Below are 18,459 nucleotides of genomic sequence, written 5' to 3'. Positions count from 1 at the left end.
AGAGACCATTTCAGGTCTAAAAGTATTCATAAAATTGTAGTTATAAAACTCATTGTCAGTAAACTATTGAAAAATAAACACTAGACATTATCCTATCTTAATTACTGAACAGAAACTAGAAAGCAAGTGAAATGTTCCACTCATGTTCTGACAAGAGAAAAAGCAAAATAAAATACAAAAGTATACCTATTTATGTATGTATGCATGCATGCATGTCTGTATATGTCATTTATCTATGTATCTACCTATGTATTTATTCATTTATGTATCTATTTATTTATCATCTATCCATTCATCTACCTACATATATATATATGTTTATGTATGTTTTATCTAACTAGCTATATATATATATATATATATATATATGTCTTTCTACATAACTACCTGCTTACCAATAGATTATCTATCTATCTATCATCTATCTATCTATCTATCTATCTATCTATCTATCTATCTATCTATCTATCATCTGTATCTTTCTCTCTCAGAATTATTTGCTTTACTCAGATACATTTGGTCTATTCAAGAAATATATGCAGGTGACTAATCTCCTGCACAGACTTTGAGAAATTTATTTTAGACTTCAGCCAAACTCACTGCTTTTATTACAGGAGACTCGCTGGTTTAATAAACCCACTCCACAGCCCACTGCTTAAAGACTTTGACAGCAGGATTCTGAGAGCTATGCTCTAAATGCAAATGTTTTCATCAACGTCAGCATACTCACTCCAGCTATCTTGCTGCTAAATTACTATGGAGTCTGCAGAATGAAGTTGTGGAGACCTTGATCAAGTGGAACCAGTTAAATTTCCCTTTCAGTTCAGGCAGAGAGAAGTAGCCAGTCCAGTCATGGTTCTCTTAATCAATCCTGGCCCTGAAACAGTGTCCAATTTTCTAACTCAAAAGAGTTAAGAACCAAAAAAGAAACATATGCAATAAGAAGACATTAGCCCCTAAATACAAGCATAGACCAATCTCAGGTGAGTGGGTGTCAGTGTTTTGCTTAAGTTTGGGTTGATCAATCTGGAATTCAAGCATTGTGACAACATGCTTAATATCTAAATGATTATCTGGGCTCATCAAAAAAGATAGGTAAATGAAGTGTTCTAGTTTCAATGTAATTGGCTCCTATAATTTCATAAAGACTGGCATTATTAGGAGGTTTAGTTTTGTTGGAGTATGTATGGCCTTGTTAGCAGAAGTGTGCCATTGTGGTGGTGGACTTTGAGGTCTACTACGCTCAAGATACCACCCAATTTTGCAGTCAAATTCCTGTTGCCTGAAAAATGTAGGACTCTCAGAACCTCTCTAGCATCATGTCTTCCTAAACAATGCCATGCTCCCTGTCATGATAATGGACTGAACTGCTGAAATTGTAAGCAAATCACCCTGACTAAATGTTTTCATTTATAAGAGTTGTATTGGTCATGGTGTCTCTTCACAAAAATAAAAATCCTAACTGAGAAAGAATTTGGTACTGCTGTGTTAGGCCTGACCATGTTGTTTCTTGGAGTAAGATGGACTTTGGGAGTTTGCATTAGGAAAAGCAGTGGAATACCTTAAGCACTGCTTAATGGGCCATACTAGTAGGAGCATGGAAAACAGTAGTGTTGTATGTGATTTGACAAACTGCAGCAATCAAGTAGTTTCAGAGGAGAAGAATGTTAGTGTGTGGTTTAGAAACTGATCATGTAATATTTTGGTAAAAAAAAAATGTGGCTGCTTTTTGCCCTTGCCCAGAGAAAAAGCCTCAGACTAAAGTGGAGAGTTTGGATTATTTCTGTTGGCAAAGGAAATCTTAAAAGAGCATTATATAGACACTGCTTTGTGGTTATTAGTTAACTCTGATATAGATTTATAATGAAAAAGAACAAGCTGGGCCAGGAAAATATTTGGGGAGAAAAGAGGCACAGCAAAGTGAAATGGAACTGAGTCCTGTGTTCAAGGAGATAAAAGGCTTTAGTAGTAGAGTGTTGACCTCAGGGCAAGAAAATCTTAGACCTGGGCATAGTGGTACAAGCCTTTAATCCAAGCAATGAGAAGGGAGAGTCTGCTATACTCCTGAATTTGAGACCAATCTGGTCTATAGAGCAAGTTCAAGTTATAGTCAAGTTTAGGCAGTGAGAGTAACAATTAAACAGAAAATTGAATGAAGGGGTCATATTTTAGACCCAGCACGCAACAGAACATGGCAGCTTTCACTATGTGGTTCTAACTTTTAGAGTTAAGGATAGAAGAATTAGGTTATGGAATTGAATTTGCCTCCATGCCTAAGGAAAGCTGCTGAGGCCAGACATGTGTCATCAGTGTCCCTGAATGGAGGCCTAATGGGGCCCTTTCATGAAGCTGTGAAGTTGAAACATAAGATGCCTTGGAGACCCCAAGAGTTTAAAGATTCCAGAGGCATAGAATACCTGTGAAAGAGATGCTCACAGGAACTGGAACTAGCTCAGGAAAAAGAAAGTGTTCAGTCAGCAAAGCTGAACAAATTTGGAGATCTGAAAAGCATTTTGACATCAGACGTAAAGATGTGGTTTGAAGTTTGTCCAGCAGGTTTTGGTTTTCTTTTGGTCCAGTATTTGCTTATTCTGCCCCCTTTCCTACATTTTAGAATGGTTATGTATATCCTGTGCCATTATATTTTGGAAGTATGTTATCTGCTTTTTGATTTTGATTTTACAGGGGATTACAGTTAAGAGACTGCATGAAACTTTGGACTTTTACACATTATTGAGACTGTGATAGACAATCAGGACTATTGAAATTGGACTAAATGCATTTTGCAGTATGATATTGTTACAAGTTTATGCGGACCAAGGAGTGATTTGTGGTAGTTTCAATGTAATTGGTTCCCCAGTCTCATAGGGAGATTTAAGACATAAAGTATATTTATAAACAACAACTTATAAATCCCAATTTAGATAAACTCAGACATTGAATTATAGTTAAGAATGCAACTGTAAATAATAGAGGCTTCTAGCATTTGAAAACAATATTTTCAACTCTGCTACCTGTGATAGCTAATTTTTACATTATCTAGGTTTTAATATAATAAATATATAACTACATTTGCTTTGTTTAATTTTGCATATGGAAGGCTTTGGTAATTGAACTCAGATTTCTGCACATAAGATGGAATTATACTTCTATTTGGCAACATACCTAGCTTTTCCAAAACTAACTTTTTATTCCAGGGAAATTATTTTATTATTTTTCTCTGTATCTCATAGCTTTGGTAATGATGAGAAATATTTTGCCCTGGAGCATCCAAAATTAGGTTTAACGGCTCATTTTCAAAACATAGTAATGTTTAGAATTTGTTCCTGTTGAGTGTCATTGCTTGATCTTCATGGATCTCACAAAGAAAAGTAGCATGGGTTAGATTAGCAAGGAAGTATTGGCCCTTATTGAAATGCTTCTATCACATGACCATAGTTCCTGGGATCAAACTTACAAAAAGGACTACCTTTTTAATTACCTTGCTGTCACAGTCTATCCCTTGAGGCTGTGAAAAGCGCATGGGCTAGGGCTTTCCAATGATGTAATCTAATGATTCTACATCTCTGAACCAATGATCATCAAGGCATTCAATGGTATGCCAAGTTCATGTTTAAAATGTAAACTCTGAATCATTATACAAAATGATTAAAAGAAAAATGTTAAATAAAATATTACAATGCTATTTATGAAAGAAAAACCATTATAAGTAAAGATTTTCACCAATGTTGAAGTTGCTTTGATTTCTATCATTGTATCTTATTCAGAGAGATACTCATACCTGGAATTTAATCGGTGAAGAAAGAATTGATTAAAATGATACCAAAAACTTAAAAGTAATCATTGTTAATCGTGAAATACTTCTTCTTCCATATGGATGCATCAACAAAAATGTGTACCTCTTCAAAAGAAAAGTGAAGAGGAATATGGGGAGGAGAAGAATGAGGAGGAGATGGAGGAGTAGGAGGGGGAAAAAGGGGAGAAAGAAAGGAAGAGAAGGAGGAAAAAGAAGAAAAAAATACCAGGAGAAGGGATATAGGAGGAGAAACAGAAACAACAGTACCAGCATGAAATGGAACTTGTACCTTTAGTCTGCATTTTATTCTCAGGTTTCTCTTGCTTTTCAGTCTTTTCTTTGTGTATTTCTATAGAAACATAGAATGTATAGGTTAAAAACTTGGAAAAGTATAAAATTTAAACCATACCTGAGACCTAAACTTCTAAATTCCATAACAAAATACAAACCTTTCTAATACGCTTCTGGTAGTCCCAAAGAAGGGAAGAGAAAGATCATTGACCCAAGTCATCATGGACAGATTAATTAGAGCAAGCTTTTTTATTCATGTACATGGGCTGCCACCCCTTAAGGAGAGGTTCAAAGGCCAGTATTGGAAGTGAAGAAAACATACTTTTTATAGTTCAATGATAGGGAGTTTCTAAATAAGAGATTTGACAGGCAATATAGCCAAAGTTATAGGAGCAGAACATAAACAAGCAAGTTAGTCATAATACCTCTTGAAACAAAGACATGGTTGCAAGGTGGTCATAAGGTAGTCATAAAAAGAGGTGGTCATAAAAACCTTTTGGAACAAAGGCAGGGGTGAAATGAGGCTTTGTAACAAAGGGTTGATTGTCATTTCCTACCACAGGCAATAGAGAAGCATTTGTAGTTAAGGTTATAGGTGGGGCATGGCCCAATCCTGGAGTAACAGAGATTTAATCAAAAACAAGAATGAGCTTAGTTTGTCTTTTCCGTAAAATGACTTTCAAGCGCAAGATGGAGTCAGGCTGATCCGTCACTTGGTGAGATCTGAAAGAGGTTTCTTAATAATTACTGCATAATTTCTTTATGGAAATATAGGAAAACTTGAATGGTCTCAAAATCAGTCATTTCAAAAGTGAGAATTTACACTGACAGAGATGCCTGTCAGCATTTCCAGAAAATGATCACGAACTCTGATAATGCTTAACTTTAATTCTTCTCAATACAAACTGAAAACATTTAGTATAAATTTTATTTAGATTTTTAAGAAAGATTGAGCTTTTTCATATTTAAGAATTTATGAAGTGAACTGTAGCCACTTACAGGAAGTACAGCCTAGAATTATTGACACCAAAATACATTCATAAGTGACATCTGGCATTGTATTTAAGCAACAATTATGCCAACCATATATAGTACATTTCATAGTTAGCTGGATTTTTCTCTAAATACCAGATTTTCACAGGTTTATTCAATTTGCAGATAACTTCATCATAATTATTATATATATTGCCAAGCCTTGGAAAATGAAGTAAATTTTAAACTTGCAGTTAATTTAGAGAAAAGTAAATTTGAAATGAGGATTTTAAAACTGTTACTGTTACTTCCAAAGGTTACTCATTCTTAAATATCATGTGCTTTCTTTAAAAAGGTCAATGATGTTTGTGTATTTAACTCACTTATTAGGCAGCTAGTCAGTCATGACAGTAATTACTGTACATATTTAAAATTCTCATCTGTTAACTTGCATTTTTCTTTGTTACATTTTTGAAGTCTTCTATACCTAGATAAGTCATTCAAATATCCTCAATATTCTGTGAAAAGACAGATAATGATGTCCATTCCTCTTTTAAGCAGACATGTACAACTGTGAAGGTCTTACCTCAATTTCTACCATTAATCAATCCTTTTAATATGCATAGTTGCACTTGTCCACTATCGTGTAATTGTGATGTTGTACATTGTCAGACAGTGCTAATAAGACTATGAGTTCATTCATATCTCTAAAAAACAAAAGTCTGCAAGGCACAGGGACAAATCAAGGAGGATTTCCTTCTGCCTGACTTTCCCAATACTGTTCATTTCATCAATGCCTCCATCATCAACTCCACAGAAAGGTTTCTCAGCTTAGCATGGTTGATCTTCTTAGATTTGTTGAATATGTGCTGGTCATGTTGTGGGGCGGTTCTGTGCATTCAAAGGTATTTATTTAGCAGCATCCCTGGCTCTATCTAACTGATACTCATAGTGCCATATACATTATTTAGTTGTGACAATGAAAAGTGTCTTTACGTTTCCTGTCACACAAAATGAACTCCCTTGGGTGATGTGGGATTCCCTTCTCTAAGCTGTGGATACCATTGGTTAATAGAGGACTTCTTTGGACCTATAGCAGGGCAGAACTTAGATAGGTGTGGAAAACTAAACTGAATGCTGGGAGAAAGAAAGCAGAGTCAGAGAGAAGTCATTGAGCTGCTGCCAGAGACAGATGCACTGAAACTTTGCTGATAGACCATGACCTCATGGTGATGCATATATTAATGATTAAGTAATATGTTAAAATAAGATGTAAGAGTTAGTCAATAAGAAGCTAGAGCTAATGGGCCAAGTAGTGATATAAATAATATAGTTTCTGTGTGATTATTTCAGGGCTAAGCAGCTGGGAACTAACTAGTGACTTCCTTACTACACTAGAGAATCACTACTCTAAATATACATGATAAGCAGTATCAAAAACAAATATATCAGATACATCATCACTGTTCCAATTTCATTGATACATATCTGTGCATATTCACTTATGTGGCAAGTTCAAATTCATATTTTTTAAAGAATAAAATGGATGAGGACTCAATTTAGAAGATAAAGTAGCTCTCTAAAAATATTTATATTAATCACATTTTGCAACAATGTTGTTTGGGGTCTACCACGCGTGGTCATATTAATGGACCAATTTAGGTAGATTACTATACAAAATTATGTGGAAAAAAAGAGTATCTAGGAGTCGTTGGAAGTTGTAATAAATGTTATTAAAAGCATCAATCTGTGTAGTTTGATTGATTTCTCCATGTCCACTGGAGAATTCTGGAAATAAATCTTACTTTTCCTGGAAAGGGCAAAATCCTGCCTGTACCTTTTTTATTCTCTACAAACACAAGAAGACCCCTGAAAAGAAATCTCTTAACATATAAATGAGTCTTCATAATCTTTTCATGGGTTTCTTTCTTTGAGCTCTGAATGAGATAATGAATTAAATTCTATAAAAATTAATTTGAAGATTTCCCTTTTTACTTTTAGAATTTGGCTAGGTGGTAGGGTTAAAAAGATATATGTGGGTCATTTACAGCCACATAAGATCATGCTTCACAGGTCCTTAGGGCAACGAATATTCAGTTTTAAATCTTAGAACAATCATAGAGGTAAAACCTTTCAAATGAGCTGATTAAAAACAAATTTGATCTTCTTCCTGGCCAACTTCCTACTCCCTTTGTCTTAGCCATTTCCACAGAAAATATACAGAAGATTGGAACTTGGTATAACTCAAGTCACTAAAAAAAGCAAAATGGCAAGTGTTTGAAATAGTCTTCATATAGATTTAGAAAAGTCATTTCAAGAGATGTTTACTACTCCTAAGGTATTAGTATGAAAGGAAGATGGAATGAAACTCTTAAAATTAAAATCTATATTAGTTATGCTTATTTTTTCTTCTTTTAATTTTTGCTTATTTTTATTTATTTTTTACAAAAGAAAACAAACTATCTTTTTTTAATTATACATACCAATCCAAGTTCCCACTCTCTCCCCTCCTCCTATTCTCTCCACATACCCTTCCATCCTCAGAGAGGGTAAGGCACATTGCTTTGGGGAAGGTCCAAGGCCCTCCCTACTGTATCTAGGCTGAGCAAGGTATCCACTCAAAGAAAACAGATTCCCAACAAGCCAGTGTATGTAGTAGGGCAAATTCTGTTGCCATTGCCAGTGGCCCCTTCTGTCCCAGCCATGTAACTGTCAACCACATTTGGAGGGACTAGTTTGGTCCTTCCCAGTCTGACTAGAGCTAGTGAGCTCCCATTAGCTCAGATAGACTGTTTCAGTGGGTGTACACATCCTGGTCTTGACCTCTTTACTCATATTCTCATTCCTCCCACTCTTCATCTGGACTTTGGGATCTCATCCCAATGCTCCAATGCAATTCTTTGCCTGTTTTCATCAGTTTCCGGATGAAGATTCTATGGTGATATTTAAGATATTCATCAGTGTGACTACAGAGTAAGTCAAGATCGGGCTCCCTCTCCTCTATTGCTTAGGGTCTTAGCTGGGGTCATCCTTGTGGATTTCTGGGAATTTCTCTAGAGCTAGGTTGCTTATTTTTATATGGCAATGATAGAAAGTTATTATTGACAATATTTTATTTCCCTTTAAAGGAGTGTATCATGTGATGAGTGCATGTGGGCATTCCTACCGGAGACCATGCAAATGAATAAAGGAGAAATTCTGGAACCCACATGGAAATGATGGAAGCTGCAGGCTTTGGTACTAAAAGCTATCTGCCTGAATAAATGTGCCCAACATTTCTAGACTAAGGCAAATTTGGGTACATATATTGCATGGAATGATGGTTTCTAAGTCTTCTTACTCCATACTGGTTCATAAGAGACTTCCCCAGAATGTGGATAGAAGCTTGACCACCACAGATCAGACTAAGAAGCAGTATCAAAACTGCTCTGGCTCCTGTGAGCTCTGTGTTTTTAGTCAGATGCGACTTAAAAATATCAAACTATAACCTATAGAGAAATTAGCTACAGTCCATTATAGACAAAACTTACAGAGCCCAATAACAAAAACTAGAATCAAAGACACCATTCAGGGCCCACTGACAGGAAATAAGGTCTGTTTGGTATTTTGTTTTTAAGTCTTTTTAAGACAAGAGAGGAGTAGTACACAGTCATAAAGAGAAATGAAGCCCCATTATTTGCAGCAAAATGAGTGAAATAGAAAGGTACTGTGTTAGGTGAAATAAGTTGGTTTATGGGGGCTGAGTATTGCCCTACATTCTCACTTCTGTGAATTTAAACTTTAATCTGAGTAGGGTAGATATTACTAAGAATTCAGAGTAGTGTTAGGATAAGGAGAAAATGGATGCATGCAATATATGTTTGCTACATGCATGCATGCATAAAAATAATACACCGAGCTCCATTAAGACATGTTAATACTTTTCTAAAAAGAATACCACTCAAGGATCAGGAAGGCATAAGAGCAAATACACTCTCTGCAAACTTCCATAAGGAGTTAACTCTAAAGCAGAAAGTATGGACTTGCAGGTTGATGTACTTGACTTACTTAACAAAAAGCAAAGAAAATAAATTTGAAATATAATCCTCTGAGAGGAAAATTTGGCAATATTTCAAAAAATTTAGTCTAGCTTTTTATTTTCCTCTGACAAAGAGAGAAGACAAAACCTAATTGCAAAGCTCAGAATACATGCTCCGTATCTTTCTAATTTTGTAGATTAGTCTCACACAAATGAAAAAAAAATCTCATGGATATGGCAGATCCACCCAGAATTCCTGCAAGATGCTAAAAGGCATGTTGTGTGATATAATCACGACAGCTAGGTGTAAAGATGGACATCAATGACTTTCTTGGTGAAACTTTCTCTTTCCTTTTGTAGAACATCATCAACTAAATTTGGGACTTCAATTTCAATTAAACCTGCTAGCATATGTTTAAAGGCATCCCACCACAGTACAACTAAGTTAGCATTGGCCTACCTGTGCCTATGTTTCTTTGGTCACAAAGGACGAAGATGGGTATATCATGATTCCAACTTAAGGAGAACCTAAGTCATCTACATTGCTGTGCTGCATTCTCCTCGGGGATTGGGTCACAATACTAGTACCTACTGCCAGTGGCTATTAGCTGTCAGGAGATCCACCGAAAACTCAGCAGAGTGTGCCAATCCATCTGCTTACACTTTAGCCAGGAAAAGATGGCCATGCAGACTGTTTATTGAGTAATAACGCATTACCGATTTCGGTTTCTCAAGCACGTCTTTCTCACAAGTGATGCCAGGTACATGGCCTCCTATCGCACTTCCCAGCCATGAACTATTTGTCAAATACCAGAAACTTCAATTTAAAAATTTAAGGTATTACATGGAGGAATTTAATGCCCTACAAATTCTAGCTTTCTTCTTCAAGGAAGAAAAACTGTCTATGTTATTAAGACTCCCATTTAGTTATCTATCAATTTCTGCATATATGTCATATGTGTGTCATGATATTGATGCACAATTGCTCAAATTTGTATTCAAAATCAAGACATTCTTTAAAGAACACTTTATAACGAGTACATAAGGAACAGAGAGGAAAGTTGGGGAAGACATGATTCCCCTCCAAATTTAAGGGGTTTAGGATTAGCTAAATATCAAATGTCTTTGAAAAGGTGTTCACATCCAGCACAGGATCAAATCATAATCCTCCTTTGTAACTGGGGAATCCTAGGCTTTGCGGTCTAATAGGTTAAAAAGGTCAACATATTTCAACCCAGGTGTATGACTGTCCAATTCTGAGTATGCTGTTGAACAAAATAAGATCCAATGCAAAAAGAATGACCATTATCTCAATGGATTAAGAAGCAGTGAAACATGACCTTTTGTTCTACTAGGTCACTGATAACGCTGACAAGTGGCATCCATAAATCTTTCCCTGTGTCTGAAATGCTGTAAGAGAAAGGCAGGGTAAGTTTGCAGAGTGAGGTTGCTGTGTTCCTAATCCCTTTACTCCTTCTGATCATTCTCAAATTTTTTCCTGACTTTTCAGGGTGAAGAGCAAGCTACAAGGAAGAAGTAAGAAAAGAGCCATTTTTATTTGCCTTACATTCCTGCACATACTCTCACTCTGCATAAATTATAAAGAGCACAATGATCTTCACTTTTTAATGAATTTAATTAAGGAGATCTAATTATTTAGACTATAGGTTGGGTATTATATTATTTAATGGAAATAATAAAATGTACTCTCCTCAATCAGAATTTTTGTATTGAATAATGTCAAACATGATGAGAGATTTCAAACTGACAGAAAACAGATACGCAGACACAATAATTTATTAGAGTGCTGAGAATAAATACAAATTAGTCTTGGCTTTAGATTACTTATTACCTCATGATTGCAATAATCTAAAGATAATAATCTTCATATGAAAAATGTCATAAGTCTTTGGTATTCTAATGTAATTTTAAAATGCATTTTGATAAGAAAATGTAGGCACAGAAATCTATTAAAAGAATCTCCTTAAAATATTTTAATTTCTGGCATTCATTAAATAAAGCTACCTGCCTAAGATAATTAACACTGGAGTCAACATGCACAATTAAAATCTGATTCTGATCACTGCTCTGTGAATTTTATTTCCTCACCAATGAAATAATAAAATAGCAAAAACCTACCTCACAGACTTCCTTGAGCATTAAAACAAGTCAAAATTTAAAGGATATCATCTGACAATAAATGATCACCATGATCCTAATATTATTGTCTTTGTTTCTTATTAAGTAGTATGTTTGATGATGGCACAATTATATCTATTTTGTTCCACATTAAAATTGCAATAACTAACAGGATGAGTATCATATAGTAAGTAATAACTTGATAGATACATATACTATATGAAAAATTTAATCTATGAAATCAAAGGCAGCAAAAGAGTAGTAGATAATAGCTTACTTGTTTATGATAAATTCTAAAGCAATTTAACAACTAATTAAACTTGAACATTTTCTAGAAAAAGCAAACTAGCTTTTCAAAATAGGTGTTTAGATTGAGAATGTAGTTTGGTGATGTAGTGCTTGGTTAGAGCCACAATTCAATGTGTTTGTGTATGTGTGTGTGTACGTGTGTGTGTATTCGGTAACTTTTTTAGCATTTGTAATAGATGCATATGTATTATATTAAAATATTATAAAGCTGAGAAAGGTTATAGAATGTAGGTGGAGGAGGGCCACTTTTGGTTTCCAACTGCTTAGGCCCAAAATAATCACACAGAAACTGTATTAAAACATTGCTTAGCCCATTAGCTCTAGCTTCTTATTGGCTAACTCTTGCATATTAATTTAGGCCATCTCCATTAATCTGTGTATCGCCACATGGCAGTGGCTTACAAGCAAAGTGTTAGCATGTCTGACTCTGGCAATGGCTCCATGGCGTCTGCCTAACTCCATCCTTCTTTCTCCCAGCATTGAGTTTATTTTTCCCTTTCTACCTCTATTCTTTTGCCCTATCAGGCCAAGCCAGTTTTCTTTATTAATTAATTTATTCACAGCATATAAAAGGGAATCCCACATCAATAAAATATAAAAAAATATATAAAGAACTCAAGAAACTAGACTTTAAAATGCTAATGAACCCAATAAAAAATGGGGCACTGATCTGAACAGAGAATTCTCAACAGAAGAAATTCAAATGGCCAAAAGACACTTAAGGTCATGCTCAACCTCCTTAGCGATAAGGGAAATGCAAATTAAAACAACTTTGAGATACCATCTTACACCTGTCAGAATGGCTAAAATCAAAAACACCAATGATAGCCTTTGCTGGAGAGGTTGTGGAGAAAGGGGCACACTCATTCATTGCTGGTGGGAATGCAAACTTGTGCAACCACTTTGGAAATCAGTGTGGCGATTTCTCAGGAAATTTGGGATCAACCTACCCCAAGATCCAGTAATACCACTATTGGGAATATACCCAAGAGATGCCCCATCAAATGACAAAAGTATCTGTTCAACTATGTTCATAGCAGCATTGTTTGTAATAGCCAAAACCTGGAAATATATATATATTTCAAATGGTGACAGCTGTTACAGAATTTTGCTGTTTACAAACATAAAATAAAGTAACTAAAAGTAAACGTAAGTACTTTTACAAAAGTTTCTCCTAAAGTATATAGTTTTAACATTTTTAGTGTACAGTGAATAGGTCAATGTTAATAAAATCAAGGGTATATCTTTTATATAATACTATAGTTTCAGTAAATTTATATAAATTAATTATCTACAATAAAGTGTTAGAAATCAAACATCCTGTCTACTTCAACAATAAAGAAACAGTTAAAAACAGAGCTATCCCACCCAGCTTGCATCCAGAACCCTTCTTCCTTCTGCCCCCTTCCCTCTTTGGGCACATAACACCACCCAGCTCAGCCTGTCTGGGCACTGTGGGCGAATCCTCAGGGCAAGCAGGCAGGTGGGGGTTCCTTTGTTTCACTGGCCTGCCTGCACCAAGCAAGGTAGGCGCTTTGTTTATGAACTACCCAACCAGCACAGAGATCTGATCTCGGCACCAGGAGAGCCATCATTGGGGTGAATTTGTGACCCATGGCAGCAGCCCAGGACAAGGAACTCAGAAGTTCCTCATCCCCCATATACTTCCTGGGCACCCTGTAGGGACTCTACTCCCCGCATACTGCCTCTCTCTTCCTATCCCACCCAGGTTGCATCCAGAACCCTCCTCCCTTCTGCCCCCTTCCCTCTTTGGGCACATAACACCACCCTGCTCAGCCTGTCTGGGCACTGGGGGCGAATCCTCAGGGCAAGAGGTGGGCAGGAGTCCCTTTGTTACTCTGGCCTGCCTGCACCAAGCAAGGTAGGCGCTTTGTTTATGAACTACCCAACCAACACGGAGAGCTAATCTCGGCACCAGGAGAGCCATCATTGGGCATGGAGATCTGATACTGGCACCAGGAGAGACATCACTGGAGCACAAGGAGAGCCATCACTGGGGAGTGCCATCACTAGGAAGGTACATCAGTAGGCAAGGAGACCTGATCCTGTAAAAGAAGATCCATAGGAGAGCATTCGGAGGAAGAGATGGGCAGGCACCAATGCAAAAATTCACCCAACAATCTGAAAAACAATATGAAACCACCAGAACCCAGCGAACTCACAACAGGTGGACATAAACACCTTAATCATGAAGAAGTAGAAATAAAATTGACTTTATGAAAGTGATTAACGCCCTTAAACAGCTTGTAAAAAATGCCCTTATAGAAATGGATGAGAAGTATAAAAGAAAGTTTGAAGAATTGAGTAAATCAGTGAATGATACCCTAGGAAACCAAGGAAAAACAATCAAACAGATAATGGAAACAGTTCAAGACTTGAAAACTGAATTGGAGGCAAAGAAGAAAACACAAACAGAAGGCCGGTTGGACATGGAAAATCTAGGTAAATGAATAGAGACTACAGAAACAAGCATAACCAACAGAATACAAGAGATAGAAGAAAGAATCTCAGATTCTGAAGATACCATAGAGGAAATAAACACGCTGATCAAAGAATACAGCAAAGCCAAAAAACTCTCATCACAAAACATTCAGGAAATATGGGACACAATAAAAAGACCAAACCTAAAAATAATAGGAGTAGAAGAATGAGAAGAAGCGCAGCTCAATGGTCCAGAAAATATATTTAATAAAATTATAGAAGAAAACTTTCCCAACCTAAAGAAAGATATACCTATGAAGGTTCAAGAAGCATACAGAACACCGAATAGGCTAGATCAAAAAAAAAAATCCCCTCACCATATAATAATCAAAACACAAAGCATACAGAATAAAGAAAGAATATTAAGAGTTGCAAAGGAAAAAGGCCACGTTACTTATAAAGGTAAACCTATCAGACTTACACCTGACTTCTCTATGGAAACCATGAAAGCCAGAAGGTCCTGGATAGATGTACTGCAGAAACTAAGAGACCATGGATGCAAGCCCAGACTACTATACCCAGCCAAGCTTTCGTTCACTATAAATGGAGAAAACAAAATTTTCCAGGATAAAAACAAACTTAAACAATACGTAGCCACAAATCCAGCCTTATAGAAAGTAATAGAAGGAAAATCACTAACCAAGGAGTCCAACAATGACCACAATAACTCAGACATCTAGAGACCCTTCACCAGTGCAACTCAAAGAAGGGAAACACACAAAATCTACTAACTAAAAAAAGACTGACCGGAGTTAACAACCACTGGTCATTAATATCACTTAATGTCAATGGACTCAACTCACCAATAAAAAGGCACAGACTAAGAGATTGGATACAAAAACAGGATGCAACATTCTGCTGTTTACAAGAAACACACCTCAACCACAAAGACAGGCACCTACTCAGAGTAAAGGGTTGGGATAAGGCTGATCAAGTAAATGGACCTAAGAAACAAGCAGGTGTGGCCATACTAATTTCTAACAAAGTTGACTTCAAACTTAAATCAATCAGAAGAGATGGAGAGGGACATTTTCTACTCATAACAGGAACAATTCATCAGGATGAAGTCTCAATCCTGAATATCTATGCCCCTAATATAAAAGCACCCAAGTACGTAAAAGAAACATTGCTAAAACTCAAGGGAGCCATCAAACCGCACACATTAATAGTAGGAGACTTTAACACTCCTCTCTCACCAATGGACAGGTCAATTAGACAGAAACCTAACAGAGAAATAAGAGAATTAATGGAGGTAATGAATCAAATGGACTTAACAAACATCTATAGAATATTCCACCCAAATAGGAAAGAATATACCTTCTTCTCTGCAGCTCATGGAACCTTCTCAAAAATTGACCACATACTCGGTAACAAAGCAAACATCCACAATTACAAAAAAATATTAGTAACCACCTGTATCTTATCAGATCACCATGGATTAAAGCTAGAATTCAACAACAATGCTACCCCCAGAAAGCCTACAAACTCATGGAAACTGAACAGTCAACTACTGAACCATACCTGGATTAAGGAAGAAATAAAGAAAGAAATTAAAGACTTCCTTGAATTCAATGAAAATAAAGAAACAACATACTCAAACATATGGGACACTATGAAAGCAGTCCTGAGAGGAAAGTTCATAGCACTAAGTGCCCACTTAAAGAAAACAGAGAAAGCACACATTGGAGACTTAACAGCCCACCTGAAAGCTCTAGAAAAAAAAGAAGCAGACTCACCTAGGAGGAGTAGAAGACTGGAAATAATCAAACTGAGGGCTGAAATCAACAAAATAGAAACACAGAAAACAATTGAAAGAATCAATAAAACAAAAAGCTGGTTTCTGGAGAAAATCAACAAGATTGATAACCCCCTATCCAAACTAATCAAACGGCAGAGAGAGAATTTGCAAATTAATAAGATCAGAAATGAAAAGGGGGACATAACCACAGACACAGAGGAAATTCAGAGAATCATTAGATCTTACTACAAAAGCCTGTATGCCGCAAAACTGGAAAATGTAAAAGAAATGAACACTTTTTTAGATAAATACCATATACCAAAGTTAAACCAGGACCAGGTGAACAACCTAAATAGACCTGTTAGTCGCGAAGAATTAGAAGCTGTTATCAAAAACCTCCCTTCCAAAAAAAGTCCAGGGCCAGATGGTTTCAATGTGGAATTCTACCAGAACTTCCAAGAAGACCTAATACCTATACTCCTTAATGTATTTCACAATATAGAAACAGAAGAGTCATTGCCAAATTCCTTTTATGAAGCTACAGTAACTCTGATACCAAAACCACACAAAGACTCAACCAAGAAAGAGAATTACAGGCCAATCTCACACATGAACATCGATGCAAAAATCCTCAACAAAATACTGGCAAACCGAATCCAAGAACACATTAGTAAAATTATGCATTATGATCAAGTAGGCTTCATCCCAGAGATGCAGGGCTGGTTTAACATACGCAAATCTATCAATGTAATTAATTATATAAATAAACTGAAAGAAAAAATCCATATGATCGTTTCATTAGATGCTGAAAAAGCATTCGACAAAATTCAACACCCCTTTATGATAAAGGTCTTGGAGAGATTAGGGATACAAGGATCATACCTAAATATAATTAAAGCTGTTTACAGCAAGCCGACAGCTAACATCAAATTAAATGGAGAGAAACTTAAAGCCATCCCACTAAAATCAGGAATATGCCAAGGCTGTCCACTCTCTCCATACCTCTTCAATATAGTTCTTGAAGTTTTAGCAATAGCAATAAGACAACATAAGGGGATAAAGGGGATTCGAATTGGAAAGGAAGAAGTTAAACTTGCATTATTTGCAGATGATATGATAGTGCACATAAGCGACCCAAAAAACTCCACCAAAGAACTTCTACAGTTGATAAACACCTTTAGTAATGTGGCAGGATACAAGATCAACTCCAAAAAATCAGTCACCCTCTTATACACAAAGGATATGGAAGCAGAGAGGGAAATAAGAAAATCATCACCTTTCACAATAGCCACAAACAGCATAAAATATCTTGGGGTAACTCTAACCAAGGAAGTGAAAGATCTATTTGACAAGAACTTCAAGGCATTGAAGAAAGAAATTGAAGAGGATAACAGAAAATGGAAGGATATCCCTTGCTCTTGGATTGGGAGGATCAACATAGTAAAAATGGCAATTCTACCAAAGGCAAATTATAGATTCAATGCAATCCCCATCAAGGTCCCATCAAAATTCTTCACAGATCTTGAGAGGACAATAATCAACTTTATATGGAAAAACAAAAAACCCAGGATAGCCAAAACAATCTTATACAATAAAGGAACTTCTGGAGGCATTACCATCCCTGACTTCAAACTCTATTACAGAGCTACAGTAATGAAAACAGCGTGGTACTGGCATAAAAACAGAGAAGTCTATCAATGGAATCGTATAGAAGACCCGGATTTTAACCCACAAACCTATGAACACCTCATTTTTGATAAAGGAGCTAAAAGTATACAATGGAAGAAAGAAAGCATCTTCAACAAATGGTGCTAGCACAACTGGATGTCAACCTGTAGAAGAATGAAAATAGACCCATATCTATCACCATACACAAAACTCAAGTCCAAATGGATCAAAGACCTCAATATCAATCTGAACACACTGAACCTGATAGAAGAGAAAATGAGAAGTACCCTACAACATATGGGCACAGGAGATCGCTTCCTATGTATAACCCCAGCAGCACAGACATTAAGGGCAACATTGAATAAATGGGACCTCCTGAAACTGAGAAGCTTCTGTAAAGCAAAGGACACTGTCATTAAGACAAAAAGGCAGCCTACTGCTGGGAGAAGATCTTCACCAACCCCGCAACAGACAAAGGTCTGATCTCCAAAATATATAAAGAACTCAAGAAATGATAATTAACCCAACTAAAAAATGGGGCACTGAACTGAACAGAGAATTCTCAACAGAAGTTCAAATGGCCAAAAGATACTTAAGGTCATGCTCAACCTCCTTAGCGATCAGAGAAATGCAAATCAAATAACTTTGAGATATCATCTTACACCTGTCAGAATGGCTAAAATCAAAATCACCAAGGATAGCCTTTGCTGGAGAGGTTGTGGAGAAATGGGTACCCTCATCCATTGCTGGTGGGACTGCAAACTTGTTCAACCACTTTGGAAATCAGTGTGGTGGTTTCTCAGAAAAATTGGGATCAACCTACCCCTGGACCCAGCAATACCACTCTTGGGAATATACCCAAGAGATGCCCTATCATATGACAAAAGCATTTGTTCAACTATGTTCATAGCAGCATTATTTGTAATAGCCAGAACCTGGAAACAACCTAGATGTCCTTCAGTGGAAGAATGGATGAAGAAAGTGTGGAATATATACACATTAGAGTACTACTCTGTGGTAAAAAAC

At 36.4% G+C, this 18,459-nt stretch overlaps 1 protein-coding gene across 11 annotated transcripts in view; it reads right to left on the bottom strand.

The window, feature by feature from the left end:
* Trdn (triadin) overlaps positions 1-18,459 on the bottom strand; it is a 377,801-nt gene that overhangs the window by 271,746 nt on the left and 87,596 nt on the right. For all 11 annotated transcript variants that reach the window (XM_057761731.1, XM_057761734.1, XM_057761735.1 and 8 more), the window contains exon 5: positions 4,086-4,145. In XM_057761731.1, the coding sequence (XP_057617714.1) occupies positions 4,086-4,145 (60 nt within the window). The remainder of the gene's footprint in view (positions 1-4,085; positions 4,146-18,459) is intronic.

The sequence above is a fragment of the Chionomys nivalis genome, chromosome 2 (assembly GCF_950005125.1).
Source record: "Chionomys nivalis chromosome 2, mChiNiv1.1, whole genome shotgun sequence".
In the NCBI taxonomy this organism is placed as follows: Eukaryota; Metazoa; Chordata; class Mammalia; order Rodentia; family Cricetidae; genus Chionomys; species Chionomys nivalis.
Note: the sequence above shows the minus strand (reverse complement) of the source record. Positions and strands in the feature narration are given on the sequence as shown.